This window comes from Chenopodium album, chromosome 26 (genome assembly GCF_948465745.1).
Source record: "Chenopodium album chromosome 26, dcCheAlbu1.1, whole genome shotgun sequence".
NCBI lineage: Eukaryota > Viridiplantae > Streptophyta > Magnoliopsida > Caryophyllales > Amaranthaceae > Chenopodium > Chenopodium album.
In genome coordinates this window covers 16,351,315-16,368,027 of record NC_137859.1, presented here as the reverse complement: position 1 = coordinate 16,368,027, position 16,713 = coordinate 16,351,315, and the positions used below count along the sequence as shown (strand labels likewise).

The 16,713-nt window shown below is 42.2% G+C and overlaps 1 protein-coding gene across 1 annotated transcript; it reads right to left on the bottom strand.

Moving 5' to 3' along the window:
- Positions 1-15,590: 15,590 nt before the first annotated feature.
- Positions 15,591-16,097, bottom strand: LOC145616895 (uncharacterized). Its single transcript, XM_081671611.1, has one exon. It carries the CDS (start codon positions 16,095-16,097, stop codon positions 15,591-15,593), a length of 507 nt encoding a protein of 168 aa, XP_081527737.1.
- Between the last annotated feature and the right edge of the window lie 616 nt (positions 16,098-16,713).

The following is a 16,713-nucleotide window of genomic DNA, read 5'->3' as shown; positions in this document are numbered from 1 at the left end:
CAACACAGACTCTAGTTATGTGGCTGTCATATCATGCTGCTTTGCCGCAGGCGGCCCAACCATGAGAGGAATCAAGCATGATGCAAGGAATTTGGGAAAAAAAGTAATGCACGCTGAAGGCGTTAAGCAGGAACTTACGGTATTCTCGGAGGTAATTGTGAGTGAAGCCGACCGAGGAGAGGTCAAGTCCTTGCACAATGACCCCATGGTATTCATCATGAAGATAGCCAACCTAAAGGTCAAGAGGATACTGATAGATACGGGAACTTCGTCCGAAATCATCAGCCTCGCCTGTCTGAGAAATCTAAAGTTCCCTGAGGACGCTTTAAAGGAAGTCTCGCACCCACTGGTTGGGTTTGGTGGGACGGTGATTCACCCAGTCAGATAGATTGACTTGCCTGTCCGACTGGGGCAGAAAAGGGCAGGGAGAGACATGGTTGTTCGCTTCTTGGTAGTTAAGGAGCTTAGTGGCTACAATGTCATACTCGGCCGCTCCACTCTAACTACAGCAAAGGCCGTGATTGTGCCTCACCTAATGTTGTTAAAGTTTGAGGGGTTGGATGGGAGATCGGCTCAATCCAAGGAAATTAGAAGATGGCAAAAGAATGCAATCAGTTGGCTGTAAACCCGACGATCCGAGGCCGAGTAAAGTCGTCTGAGCCAACCTCAGATGAAGGGTCATTCCAAGCATACCAGGTCGGCCAAAAGAGAAAGGCGGCCAAGAAAGAGCATGCATAGCAATTAATGATCGTCGGTCGGCCAGAAGAGTTGAGGCCCCAGCCGGCCGGCGATCACAAGGATGTGGTGCTGGACGCCGATCGACCTGATCGAACGGTTAAAGTAGGCACTATAGCAATCAGTTTGCTTGGGGACGATCTAGTCAAGCTGTTGAAAGAATTCAAAAATGTGTTTGCATTTGAAGTAAGTGAAATGCCGGGTATAAGCCCATACCTGGCCGTGCACAAGCTAGCTGTTAATCCGCTGGTAAAACTAGTCCGTCAAAAGAAGCTAAATCATGGGGAAGAAAGAAATCTATCGGCCGAAGCCGAAGTACGAAAGCTGCTGGACTCTGGTTTCATTTGGCAATGTTACTACCCTGATTGGGTAGCCAATGCGGTTCTTGTCAAAAAGCCGAATGGAACCTGGAGAATGTGCGTGGATTACACTAATCTCAATAAAGCGTGTCCGAAGGACAGTTTTCCTCTGCCAAAAATCGACCGACTGGTTGACTCTATGGCCGGACACTCTCTTATGAGTTTTATGGACGCATACTCCGGATTCCATCAGATTCCTCTTTGGGAGGTAGATCAGGAAAAAACTGCCTTTGTGACCGAGCAGGGACTATACTGCTACAAAGTCATGTCATTCGGTCTCAAGAATGCTCCCGCTACTTTTCAGAGACTTGTCAACACAGTCTTTAGAGATTAGATCGGCCGGAATATAGAAGCATACATTGATGACATGATTGTCAATTCAAAGCAACCGGCCGATCATCTGAAGGATCTTCGAGAAACGTTTACCGAACTCAGGCGGCATAAGATGATGCTAAATCCTAAGAAATGTGTCTTTGGTGTTGAGTCCGCAAATTTCTTGGGTTTTTGATTGATTAGAGAGGAATTGAGGCCAACCCTGAAAAAATTTAAGCTGTCCTAGATTTGAAGTCGCCGAGGACTATCAAAGAAGTGCAAAGATTGACTGGTTGCCTAGTTGCACTCGGCCGATTTTTGTCAAAATCAGGGGATAAGTGTCGATACTTTATTTAAACAATCAAGAAGAAAGTTATGTTCGAGTGGACATAGGAGGCCGAAGAAGCCTTCGTATAGCTGAAAAGCCATTTGCATACACTGCCCCGACTCGTCAGTCAACTCAAAGATGAAAAGCTATACATATATCTCGCTATTTCGGATCATTCCTTGAGTGTTGTCCTCCTTTTTCAGAGGGACATCAATCAAATCCCAGTCTATTTCATCAGCCATGTACTGCGCAATGCTGAGCTAAGGTATCCACCCATAGAGAAGTTCGGCCTTGCCTTATTCATGGCATCAAAGAAGCTGCGGCCATATTTCCTAGCCCACTCAATTGTGGTATATACTGATCAGCCATTAAAGAAGTCGTTTACAACTTGGGAAGCCAGTGGCCGAATGTAGGGGTGTTTATTCGGTTTTCGGTTTGGATTTAGGCCAAATCCAATCCGATCCGAAATAAAATTCGGTTTTTGATTTTTAAATCCAATCCAATCCAAATTTCTCATGAATCCAATCCGATCCAATCCGAAATAAAATTCGGTTATTTGGATCCGATCCGAAAATCCGAATTAAAATACATTGCAAATTTTTTAGGGACTTAAGTGATTATAAAAATAAAAATGCAATTATGAAAAGCCTAGTTTTAAATACATAGTTCCTCATGATTAATACAAATATTAAAAACATAATTTTTCATAGTTTATATTAATGTAATTTTCAAAAAAAATTACATGATTAATATAATGTATCCTTATTTGTAAAAGTGGGGTTTTATATTTTGGTTAATTCGGTTTTTTGGATCCGAACAAGGTCAATCCGATCCGATCCGAAAATCCGAATTTTCAAAAAATTTCAATCCGATCCGATCCGATTTAAAGTTTGGATCCGATCCGAATTAATAATTCGGTTTGGATTGGATTGGATTTCGGTTTTTATCCGAATAATGGACACCCCTAGCCGAATGCTAAAGTGGGCTTTGATCTTAGAGGTTTCGACATTACGTTCGAACCCAGAAAAGCGATTAAGGGGCAAGCCTTTGCTGATTTTTTTCGATGAAATGACTAGATCGGACTTGTAGCCAGTCGAGGATCAAATATGGAAGGCCTATGTGGATGGAAGTGCGACAGCGACCGGATGCGGTGCAGGTGTTATTTGTCAATCTCCTGAAGGAGACAAGTTTGATTATGCGTTAAGATTTCACTTCCAAGCCTCAAATAACGAGGCCGAGTATGAAGCTCTCCTTGCCGGCCTTAGAATTTGTAAGGCGGCAGGAGCTACAAAAGTTGATGTAAGCTCGGACTCCCAGCTAATAGTCGACCAAGTGAATGGCAACTGGGAAGCCAGGGAGCCTACCATGATGAAATATCTGAAGATGGTTAAAGCAGAGGCAGAGGCCGAGAGCCTGGAGCACTTTACCTTACATCAAGTCCCCCGTTCGTCCAATCATCAAGCAGACGCGCTCTCCAAATTAGCTTCCTCGGCATCATGTGATACCCCCAGATCAGTGTTTTGGGAAGTACAGGAAAAGAAGAGTATCGATGCCGAGCCAGTACAGATCATTGATAGAAGCTCAACATGGATGGATGGGATCATCTCCTATCCGAGGGATGGATTACTTGCAGCCGATCCGAAAGAGAGCTGGCTGATGAAAAAGAGAGCGGCCTGGTTCGAGATGAAGAACGGGGAGTTATTCAAAAAAGCATTTGTGAAACCTTACATGAAGTGTATCACCCCCGAAAGGGGATATGATGTGCTGGACGACCTCCATCAGGGGCATTGTAGTTCTCAATTGGAGGACGAGCCTTAGCAGAAAAGGCCACCCACCTAGGGGACTGGCCGAGCATTACCGCGGATACCATGCAAATGGTAGAGAAGTGTGATAAATGCCAGAAGTTTGCAACCCTAATCCATCACCCGGCTAATAGTTTGTCGGCCATAATTAGTCCTCTCCCTTTTGCAAAATGGGGCATGGACATCTTAGGCCCTTATACGCCAGCCTCGGTCAAAGGCGATATGTGTTAGTAGCGGTCGACTACTTCACAAATTTGGTTGAGGCCGAAGCTGTCCGAGGGATAAAATGGACGGATGTATCTGCCTTCATATGGAAGAATATTATCACTTGGTATGGAGTGCCACAGTCTATGGTGTTCGACAATGGGCCACAGTTCGAAACGCGCAAGCTCAAGGAATGGTTGGGTGACTAGGGAATAACTCACTGTTTTGCCTCAGTCAGCCGACCACAAGACAACGACCAAGTTGAGGCTTATAACAAGTTGATTTCCAATGGAATCAAGCGCAAGCTTGAAAAAGCAGGTGGCCTATGGGCGGATGAGTCGGTTAATGTGTTATGGTCCATACGAACAACAGAAAAAAGTTCCACAGGAGAAACCCCATTCTTCTTGGTCTATGGTGCTGAAGCAATTCTCCCAATTGAAATGTACGAGCCCACCCTTCGGGTTATGTTATATGATGAAACGGCTAATTGGGAGGCCATGAAGACCGCCCTGGATTTTCTTCCAGAAGCCAGGGGCAATGCGGCGCTCAGACATGAAATCTATCGTTTGAGAATGACAAGGGCATATAATCGCCGAGTGTCTAAGCATCCGTTGAAGATGGGAGATTTGGTATTAAGGAAGATGGAAGCGATAGGCCGGGCCAATGAAGATGGAAAGTTGACCCCAAATTGGGAAGGGCCCTACCGAATCAAAGAAGAAGTCCGAGATGGAAAGCCTTAGATGGCCGTCCTATTCCTCGAACGTGGAATACGGACAATCTGAAAAAAAATATTTTATCTAAAGCTATTCAGCCAAATTTTACATCAGTCTTTATGACCAAGTAGTTTAACTAAGCCTTCATGGCTAAATGATGTAATTAAGCCGTACGGCCACCAACAATGTACAAATTTTGACAAATATTAATGAAATTCAAGCATTGTTGTTAAATTTTTATTGTTTATTCATAATTCTTTTGAGCTAAATGCCGAATGGAATTAAAAACATGGTGGCTCATAGATATGCTGAGCGGCCACCATGAAATTAGCCTAAAGGCCGCATGAAAAGAGAAACTAAAGTTGCCTCAATATGGCAACTCGGTCTTCTCAAACTAGGGCATAATGTGTGGGCCGAGTAGAACTTCAATGAGGGTTCAACAAAGTAAATTGGCTCGGCCACACCTAATCGAGCAATGATCGATGCACCCAAAAGAAGGGGCAATTTGCATCGGCCGAGTAAATCTTTACATAACAACTAGGACACAAGCTTCGAGTAAAGTGTTAAGAAGTAGCATCCTTTGCTAAATCACTTGACCGCTTTTAAACAAAGTCAAATTCTGCCAACTACTAAGTGTAGCAGGGGCATACTTTATACAGCCATTCAGCCAACAAGCCTAAGGGTCAGTCTAATGTTCGACCCCATCCGGACGAACGAAAGACCAAAAAGGGAGATTAAAATTTGCTTAAGGCAAAAGAAGCCTATCTAGGGCAAATATTCCCCTAGGCGACCAAGCCCAACGAACAGAAATCTTCAAGTTGAGATCATACTTGGAATTTCTTGGGTCCGTCCAAGCAATAGCTTCAACGGACGACTCAACCAAAGCCAATAAAAAGGCCGTATCTTTAAAATTGATTCAGTGTTCGCCTAGTCCAGGGCAATCATTATGTATGATTTGATTAACTCACTAGTAGTCATACCCTTTAAGGTATAAATTCTACTAAGTTAATCAAACCACTTGGAATTTAGACTAGGCAAACGCCGAATAAAGGGGCATACCCCCAGTGCATTCGTACGCAAAAGCCATAAGCATATATAAAAAAAATGCATAAAATTACTAAGTACGAAAAATTGCAGAATACCGCTCAGAAGGCGGCAAATTAATATAAATAAAAACCGCTCAGAAGACGGTGAAATCCTTACAAAGACCGCTCAAAACAGGCAGCCATCAAAAAAAATTTGTTCAAAGTTATCCGAAATAGATAAAAGTTGAAGACATAAAGGCTTGAGAAAAGCCGCAGAAGAGAGCCCCTCACTTAGCCACATCTTCCCCATCTTTATCAGCATCAGCCATTTTAGTATCGGCTGCATTGTTACCCAGGGGAGGCTCCTCATCCTCGTCCGCCGCATCATCCTCTTCATCTTCAGCATCGCTGTAGGAGGGAGTCTCGACAAAGGGCGAGTGCTGACGACCAACAGCCTCGCACTCTTCCTTCATTGTGAGGAAGTCCCACCATCCTCAAAGCGGTTTCTGAGGCGAGTGACAGCCGACTGTTCAATATGAACAACATCGGCGGGAGGAATTGGCCTTGAAGCACTTAGTTGATTTTTCAGCTCTTCAACATCCTTCCATAGGTGCTCGACCTCCTGGTTGCTCTCATCCGCAGCTTAGAGAGCTTCCTTCAAGGCTTCCTGGCTGTACTCCAGCTCGGCCCTCAGTTGGCCAGAGGCCTCGGACGCTTCCTGTCAACTGGCCGCCAGAACAAGGGCGTCGTCCCTCTCTTTGATGAGAGCCTCATTCGCCAGCCTCTCTTGCTTTAGAGCATTGCCAATTTTGACGATGTCTTCAGCTTGACGGCGTGCCTTCTTAAATAAGGCATTCATCGCCTTATCATGGCAAAGTCGCTCCATGGACAGAAGGCCCGTGTTCTTGTCCTGCAGCCTGTGGATGTCCGACCAGGCCGACTCAAGTTCGCGCCTCTGCCTCGAACTCCAGTCTTGAAAGGCGAAGATCCTAAGGAGAAGCTGCAGCGAATCAAGTGTCAGTAAAAGAAAGTGAAAAACAAAGAAAATTAGCTAAGTATTTGCCAAGGAAGAAGACTACCTCAACGCAGTTGTTGATCATTGGACCGAGGTGCCCATCATGGATACCTCGGTATTTGTCTTGAACCTCGCCCGTGATAGCCCTTTGAATAGCGTCCCGGACAGCCTTGCGTTCGGCCCCGGTCAAGGAATACCCCGAACGTCCAAATCCTCAAAAGTTTCTACAAAATGGAAAGTAAAGTTAGAATTATGAAGAAAGATGAAAAATTAAAAAATAATAAACAAAGTTGTACGAGTACCTTCTGAGAGATTGGCAAAGTGTGGAGGCCTCGTGGGAGGAGGCGTCACTTGCTACCGCTCGTCCGCCTTTGGCTGAGACGACAGCTCTCCTTCAGTTTGGGAACTCGGAGGTTGAGTTCCCAAATACTCAACATGCGGAGTTGAGTCTTGGCCGGCAGTGTTGTCCAGGGACGGCATTCCCTCCCCGTCCTTGCAGACGGGCTCGTTCTGGGCCACCTCGGACGAAGGTGGCTCCGAGGGCTTGGAGCCCCCACTTGGTGTCAGCTGGGGTTGTTCTCCTTTGGGTTGCGCCGAAACAACTCGCGACCTTGCCCTGGCCGCCGTAGTCTTGCAAGACTTGGACGATCCGTCGTACTTCGAAGCGGACGCCGGCCGCTTCCTCGCAGGCTTAGGGGTAGCTGTCTGAAAAATCGAAAGAAAATCAGATTAGCAAACTCTGTTCGTGTTGCATTGAAGAAAGAAACATTGAATTGAAATTCACTCGGCAAAAGATGCCAACCCCTGTCCGAGTAGGGTTGTAGGAAAGAACCTACATTTTAGTCCCACTCGGCCAGGAGTAATGTCCGAGTCAAATAGCAAACTATGATGCTCAAAGTACGGCAAATCGGACAAAAAAAAAGTATAAGGCAAAGTGATAAATAAAGAAGTTGTCCGTACCCCCTTCGTCGACTCGTAATGCTCCCTCAACAACCGGTACCTCTCCATATCAAACTCGTTCATGTCCATCTCTCCCTTTTGATATGGGCCGAGCTTGGCTGCGGCTTCCTCTGAAAATAACAAAACAATGGGAGTTAGAAAAATTCTCAAAATTCGAAAAGAAAAATAAGGCATGCAACAAAATCAAACTGGGGAGTAATTCCTGAGTAGGGCGAAGGAGGACATGAAGATGGGGTCCCTTAGCCAGATTACTAAGGGAATCCACCATGGAATGATCAGTACTCGGCGGCCGCCTCTGATTTCCCGCTTAACCGAGAAATAGTCAAGTTGAGTAGCATGGTCCGGGTGGATTAGGGGGCGAGTCGGCCAATGATCCCCTCGTCCAAGGTGGAGAGGAGAGGATTTAAATCTTTTCATCTTTTTGTTGAACTCCCTGTCCCTCGTCTCAACGAGGTAAAACCTCTGCTTGCAGTCGCGCCACTTGGACGGCTTTAGCAGAGTCACCATATACTCCGGCCGGGTGCTCAGAATAAACCACCCGTCCGAGTCCGACTCCATGCTCGTCATGTTGTGCATGGCACAGAAGACGGGAAAATTTGGGGTGAAACCTATCCGAAGACAGGTCACCAAGTAACCAAAAATGTTGACCCAACTGTTCGGCGATTGCTGGATCAAGGCGATCTGATATTCGTCCAGCGGCTCCTGGACGAATGGATGAAGAGGAAAATGGAGGCCGACCTCGAAGGCCACCCTATATACATTGAATCCTCGGCGGATCTTCTTACGATCCTCCGAGATGGCGACCAAGCCAGAGGAACGGGGGCAGAAATATTGTATCCTTCTCCCAGCATAAGGAATGCCTCCCATTCATCGAACTTACTGTTGAGGAACGCTAAGGCTACGTCCCCAATCAAGCACCTATAGGGGCTGCTAAAGTCATTCTCCTCCTCGGCCTCTGATAGGTTGTCGTACACCTGTCAAAAATAAATTCCTAACGAATCCAACTAACAATGTAGTAGGGTAAGTAGGGTCGAATCCACAGAGAAATGGTATTCAATCTAACCTCTAAGAAATTGGAGAAACTAAACAAGTCACGAAATTCAGATAGAAAAGTAGTCTAAATTAAAATAGGAATAAAACAAATAATAAAAAGACCTAGGGTTATGGTTCACCATGTTTATAGTTCTAAATCTATCAAAAAATCAATAACAATTCAATCAATAAATCATCTAGAGCAATTGCTAAGCCTACGGTCGGGTCTTAACGCTCTCAATTCAACATATGTAGTTCGGTCGCTAACATAATCAGAATTGCTAATTGTAGGTAAGCCTCTAAAAGTAAGATTTTTCGATTCAAACTCTCATTAACATGAATTAATCATACAATGATCAGGTTGCAAGATTAACAATACAACACTATCAATTAGAGAAATCAATAATCAAAATATTAATAATATCAATCAAGATTCATAATATAAACATGGATTCCCAAACCCTAGAAATAAAACTACTCTAGCATGAAATAAATAAATAAAACTAGATCTAAGGAATAAAACATAATTAAAAGCAAGAAAATAGAAATAAAATACCTCAATGAATTAAACTAGTAAACCCAAGAATCATCCATGGAAGAATCCATGGAGATGCCATGAGAAACTAGGGTTCGAGAGAAAACTAAAAAGAACGTAAAATAAAAAGTAATAAAAGGCCTAAGGGAAAAATAATATCCCTTCAGTATTTATATTATCCTAAAACTAATCTAAAGATAAATAAATAAAATAAAATCAGAAAAATAAGTTGTGATATGATTGGTCGATTGAAAGAGTTATAATCGATGTAGGATTCCTAGTAGCTTGCGCGCACCCCACCCATCGGGCGATGGGTGGCCGATGGTTGGACGAGTTGCACAAGGGGGAGTTCGACCATCGGGCGCTGGTTTTCCATCGCCCCAACCAGCAGATCACTCTTGCTCGCACAGCACGGCCATCGCCCAATGGCTGGGCGATGGATTGGCAGCTTCACAAGGTCGAATTCAAAGGCTTGTATCTCGAGATCTAGGACGCGTGTAGGGGCTTGAAACCTATCAATGGAAAGCTCTTCAAGTCTAGTTTCTAATGCAATTTGAATCGCTTCATTCCAATCTGTAGAACTCAAGTTATGATCAAAAGAGTGACTAAAGGTCTGTTTTGACACTTTGTAGACCATCGTTTTCCTTCGTTTCTAACTCAAATTCATTTCCGAAAGATGCATAGCGACCCTTGTGGATTCCATTATCATTCCTCATGCATATAAATATCAATTGAAGCTTCCACAAACACATATCCTTCTTTAAGTGACCTCGATTCATCGCATTTTCATCCTTTCATTGTCCGATTCTTCCAAAACCACTCCGAAAGCGTCTAAATAGTTATGGAAACTACCTGAAACATTAAGAAAACACAAAGGAAGCGTAATAGAGCATAAAATGGACAACTTATGCAATTGCGACCTAAAAAGAGACAAAAGACTCAAAAAGCAATTATAAAACTAGCATAAATGTGCCGATAAACTCTATATAAATGTGATTCATCAGCCTCGGCCTCAGGGTTTTCATCTCCCTGTTCGGCTGGCTGAGGTGCAGTTTTCCTAATCGCACCAAAGTCGCTGGACAGCACTCTGTCCAGCTCATCTGCTTCGGCAGAGCAGCCTCCAGCCGAGCCCTGTAGTTGCTCGGCCATCACTGGCTCTTCAGGCACCAAGGGGGCCTTTCCCTTTTGATCCTTACCGACCCCAGGACTGCAATTTTTAGATGGAGCGGGTCGGGGGCAGTCAATCGGTTCGGCAATCACTTTGTCTATCCTAGGTCGTGCTGATCTAAGAGCTTGAGAAAAGGGGGGAGCAAGAGTACGACCTACGGCCACAAAAGGGCCAGCGGCCGTGTAAGACTGTGGCCGACTTTGGCCAAATTGAATAGCAGCCGCAGGAGGAGATTGTAGCTGATTTTAGACAGATTGAGCTGTCCTAGCTCGAGGTGAAGGAGGGGGCAATGAAGTGGGTAGCTCGTCCGCTCCAAGGACCGAACTGGTAAAAAGAGTCTGGGTTACGTTCGGCCCCCACTTGGCCCAACTCGTCCGACCAATCAGGCCAAAGACCCTGAAGGTGTCAGACAAAATCAGCTAAGGCACCTAGCCCAAGTTAAAAGCCATTCGGAAAATTCTGTCCAAATGGTGATTCGACTGATATCCATAAAAAGGTATCAAGATATTCGGACGAGGCGCTAAGCCCAAATAGGCAGACGGACGGTCCCGTCCGGCTTTGTCAGTAATATGAGAATGCTCCAAATAAAGCCCAAGTTACCCGAACGAGTAAAGATCAGATGAGGCGACCCAGTTGGGACGAGCCACCCCCTTTGAGGGGCAAATGTTTAGTGTAAAAATTACCCCTCATACGTGGTCCAATCCCATGATGACACTTGGCCCAATAAATGGGCGACACGTGTCACCATAGGAAGAAGACACGTATAAACAACAAGAGAGCACCTGAAATCAGCTATGTCATAAAGGCCTCCTTACATCAGGAGGCCCAAAATACTAGGAAAGCCGTATAACGGCGCCCCTAGAGGACACATGTCCTCCACTGATTGCGCAGCCAATCAAATGCCCTAAAATGTAGGTCACATACCCTAAGGGGCACAATTCCCCACCCCTATAAATACCCCAATCATTGATGATGGGAGGGGTGGATTATGACATATCCTTAAAAAAGAGCACTAAAAGCTCTAACTTCTCTCTACTTTCTCTCTCTAAATTTATTTCGTTTTCAGTCACTAACTTAATCGTCGGAGGCGAATCATTTTAGGTGTCCGAGTCCCGTTTCCAGTCAGAGCGTGACCAATATTCCGAGGGATTCCAAAAAACCCCGAAACAGACCCGACCCATTACCATAAAGGAAGGATAGTGGAAATTTGAAATAGAGGGGAGCCCAAAGCGGCGGGACGACGGAAGCATTACAAATTCACAGTTGCACACATTCTCAACCTCAAAAAATGGAGTGTGAGTATGAGATCAATCTTTAATCGATTCAAAGGTAATACTCTCTTTATATTTCTCTCTTCCTCTCCTTGTTTTTATTTTCAATCAATTAAGCATTTTGAATGTATGTTTGTATGGTTTTGAGATATAATAATAATAATAATAATAATAATAATGATAATAATAATAATAATAAATAATAAATAATAAATAATAATAATAATAATAATAATAGTAGTAGTAGTAATAATAATAATAATAATAATAATAATAATAATAATAAATGCTGTCAAATTGCGGAATTATCCGACTTCCTTTCAAATTGTATCTCTACTTTTGCTTCTGCTCCTGAATCTGATGATGATGTTCACATTCAACAATGCCTTCTACCTCTTAAGGTTCCCTGCCTCTTCTCTTCTCTTCATTCATTGCCTTACAAGCTGTTTCCCTTTAGTTCCTCAAAAGATAAAATAAAAAACTAATTTATTATTATAATTTAATTATTATGCAGTCGTATGTGGATCAAATTGTCTCTGAACATTCTAATGTTGCCTCTGAACACCTGGGTAAAGCTAACCACCATCATACTGTTTTTTTTTCTTTTTTTTTTTTAATTTCTTTTTCCGTATAAATTAATGGAGTAGCTATTCTTTATTTGTTAGAATTAATTATGTCTTCATTTCTTAAATCATCTTAGTTGTAGCTTCATTCGTTCATATTTTCTTTTTTTCCAACAACCTCACAAATTCGGACTTTATACTCTCCTACTTTTACTTCTATATATATATGCGTAATGTGTGACTAGTCTTCTTCTGAGACGGTTTTATTGCTTTCTAGTTCTAAATCTGGAGCTAAAAGTATGCGACTCGATTATTCAATATCTGCATTGTGCAAGAATATCCACGATTTAAAACCTATCCTATCCTTCGAGTGATCCTATATGATTGATGTATTATACCTAATGTATGCTTGCAGATGCATATATGAATTGGTCGAATGATGAGCTCAGAAACACCGAGGCTGAAGCTGCTGCTTTGTCAAATAAAATCCAGAATCTTAAAATGTTGAACTTGGAAGGTTGGTTGCCTAGCCTCCTGTATCACTTCTTTGTGTGTTTTCAAGGTATAGATGCCAAATAAACCAAAAGACTTGGTTATGAGGCAAATTAATGTTGAAGATCAAATCAAGCAGTCTGAAGTGAACCATGAGTTGCTAATAGAGGTCATAGATGGGACTATGGAGGTCAAGAATGTGGAGGTACATACTTATATTCTACTGTGTATAACATGATTCATTAGTGACGACCTTTAACGATCTTAATTGAAATTTGACCTAGTGTTTGGAGTTAGACACGTACGAGTAAGAACTATGTGTTTCTTACTATCTAGTTATTAATTTGGGATGATCTACAAACCTTCAATAGAGATGTGGCCTACTATATAATTGCAAGTGTCTGTTAAAATGTAAGAGATGCCTATTCAATATGTGTATGCATGACAAAGCTGGTGAAAGCTGATATTAGTCTTAAGAGCACAAGGAGGATATGTTGATTAAATTGTTAAGGTTGTTTTCGCATATTTACTAGAACTACTTCTTTTATCTTCTCTATACCATTCTTTTGGGATGATTGGACAATTTCACTGATCACTCATTCATGTTTCTCGTGGCTGACAAGTTTAATTCCCTTTAAATGCATTATATCTTTGTGAAGCTGAGAGGTTAAAATCAATGCACTAAATTCATAAATTGCTAGTGAATAACCTCTTCTGCCTCTTCTCTACAGATATTTCCAAATGATGTCTACCTAGGAGAGATTGTTGAAGCTGCAGACACCTTCAGGTCTCTCTTTTATTAGTTTGTTTCTCCTTCTAACTGTTTGTAAAATTATTCCTGTATATGTAAAACCATGAAAGAAGAATAACAGTTATGGGGGTAAGATGAAATATTAATAAAAAAAAAATGGGATATTAGGAATTATAGACAAGCAATATGATGTTCCAAAACTTTGCTTTTCCATCTCTGGTAACTGTATCTACAGAGTTGTTCGAAGGAAATATGAGGGGAAAGGGTATTTATGATAAACATATAAGCACCTTGTTTTACTGTACGTTATTTACTTGACATTTGTTTTGTCATTGTGTCAGCAAATTTCTCCATTAGTACTGCAGACAAGGTCTACCTTGGGTTGGTTTTTGCAGAAAGCTCAAGACATAATTAAGACAGCTCATGGTGAAGATCGCTAATCAATCCAGGTGACTTTCTTTATTCATGCATGTTTGATTGCATGGCAGCATGGATGTATTATACACAAGTGGATAATATATTAAGTTAATCTCAATATGGAATCAAATGAGTCTTTTTGTAAAATAGTTATTATTCTAAAACTATTTACCAAAATGGCTAATGTATAAAACCATTTACGAATATAACTAAATCAAATGGGAATAAGTGACACAAGCCAATTAACGTAGAAAGTATCACACTAGTGTAACTCTTGTGCGTTGAACTATCCCTTGGTGGAATATTCAGAGTATGGTGCATACTCAAAGGTCTACATACGTGCGTATTGCAAGCTTGACTTTGTTTTCCTTTGATTTCCTAGTGTGGGTGATGAGGCAATATGGAAAAGAGTAGTACATCCCGAATGAGGATATTGTGAAAAATAATAACAAGCCTATGCTGTTAGGCAATGGTAAAAGCTGGGAAGGATATTGGATAGTTCGTCCCCAACTTCACGTGACCCCACTTGCCCGTGATGATCAAAGAGTATCGAAGCATTATCTCGTGTGGATGACTTCTCGTGATTGAAAGCACCGTTCTAAGGCGAGGACATCTGAAAGGAAGGACCGTGACTCAAACAAGAGAGGTGAAGATGACTCGACTGACACTCTTGTGTCTAAGTCTAGGGCTGTTTCTATCAAAGACAAACTCGTTCCTAAGAAAGTACCCATGTGGGATAAGCTAGAGAAGCTTCCTCCTTTGAGGATTGACCCAGAAGGTAGAGAAAAAGGCAAAGGACGCGCTGTGGAGGTGACTTAAGGGAAAGGGAAAGAAAAAAGTTGTGATGGAAGAAGCGAAGCTAAGGAAGAAGAAGTGGATCAGGAAGTCTCGTGGTGAAAGTTCAGGGACGAAAAAAGATGTCATGGAGTCCGGAAAAGAGAAAGAGAAAAAAAAAAAAGATTGATTACTTTAGATTCACAACTCTAATTTATGTAATGTTTTTAATTAGAGTTAATAAATTGATTGGCCTGGGAGCCGCCTATTATTTATGCATTGCAAATAAAGTGAATTATTTTTGTTATGGTCTATTAATGGAATAAATTAATATATGATTACTGCTCTAATTTATTACAATGGTGCATTGCTTTTATGTTTACATTATTTTGAACAATTAATTAATTTATCCCATCCAGATGCTTCATTTCACCTTGCTTTGTCTTGTCCACTTTGAACACAAAAATCATGAACTTGTTGATATGGCCGAAATCGAAGGTTGCCTACATATCCAGGAGGAATCAGGCTAATCAAAATTCTAGAAAGTCGATTTTAATTTGATGTTGACACGCCATGAGTGTATATGCCTCAAGCAAAGTACTTCTTGAGTTGGTCCAAGTTAGTGAGACTGTAGAATTCATCACCGTTCATATCCATAGTTGCACGACCCCGCCAGATAATATTTTTTTGACAATGTAGGGTCCGGCCCAGTTAGGACGAAATTTTTCTGTAGGATCGAGCACTGTTTTGCGTAATACTTTGAGCACAAGCTTGCCTTGATATTCCTTATTTTGATGTGCTTATTGAAGTGGTGTTCGATCCTCTTTTGATAGAGTTGCACATGATGCAATGTGGTTAATCTCTTTTCGTCAAAAAGAACCAACTCGTCATCTCGTACCCTAGCCCATTCAGCTTTTGGGAGTTTGCTTTCTAGGCCAATACAGAGTGATGGAATCTCAAGCTCAACTGGTTGAACTACCTCCATCCCATAGACTAGAGAGTAGGGTGTGGTGCATGTTGAAGTGCGAATAGAGTTTTTATACCCCCCATAATGCAAAGTGTAGCTTTTGCGGCCAATCTTTGAAAGTTTATGTCATTTTAGAGATCATTGTTTTAATGTTCTTATTGGCTGCCTCAACTGCTCCGTTCGTTTGAAGGCGAAGAGTGATGATGTTGAATCTTGTACTTTGCAATGACCTCGGCACATTCAGCTTGAAAGTGGGTCCCATTGTCACTGATGAATTCGTGAGGCACACAACAACAACAAATGATGTTGGATTCAATGAATTTGGTCATCACATGGTTAGCTTTGAGGGTAGCATAAGATGCGGCTTCAACCCATTTTGTGAAATAGTCTATTGCCACAAGAATGAATTCATAATTACCTTGCCCAGGAGGCACAATCTTGCCAATGATGTCGATTCCCCATGTTGAGAATGGCCATGGAGAAACGAATGTTTTGAGGAGTGAGAAAGATATGTGCTGGGCAATTGAATACTTTTGGCAAGTATCACAAGTCCTCACATATGGAATGCAATCCTTCTCCGTTGTGGTCCAATTGTATCCTAATTTGAGGATTTTAAGGGAGAGAAGCTTGCCATACATGTCCGTGCCACAGACCCCTGAATGGACATGATTCATTATGTTCTTGCCTTGTTGTTGACTTATGCAAAGAAGGTGGAGCCCATTGTGATGCCTTTTATATAGTTCTCCTCCTTAGAGGATATATTGAGAGGCCAGGAGCTTTAATGCTCGTTGTTCCTTCTTCGATGTATCTATAAGATACTCATTGGTCTTTAAATACCTTTTGATGTCAACATACCAAGGTTCTTCTTGTTCGAGGTCGTGCACCTCTAGAGTATAGACATGAGTTGGAGTTTGCCTCCTTTCAATGACCAAAGGCATTTCAGTCACTGAACTTGGACTTCACACCATAGATGCAAGTCTCGTCGTAAGTAGGTGTATTCTACTTCATCTAACCGAGAAGCAATATCTTGTAGATAAGATTGGTAAGGAGTGAGTTTTTCTCTATGCACCTTCCATCGACCCAAGATTTGGTTGATGATGAGTGAAGAATCACCAAAGACTTGGAGTCGCTTTACGCCTATTGCTAGTGCGGCCTGAAGCCCAATGATGTATGGTTCATATTCCGAGCGTTGTTGATGACATCAAAGTCTAGTTCGACAGAGATGGGAGTGTGCTCTTCCTGAGGTGAAATAAGAAGTATACCAACGCCACAACCTTTTTGATTTGAGGC

Bases quoted from the DNA above. Each gene is read 5' to 3' on its own strand.
- LOC145616895 (XM_081671611.1), bottom strand. From the start codon at position 16,097: ATGAATCATGTCCATTCAGGGGTCTGTGGCACGGACATGTATGGCAAG.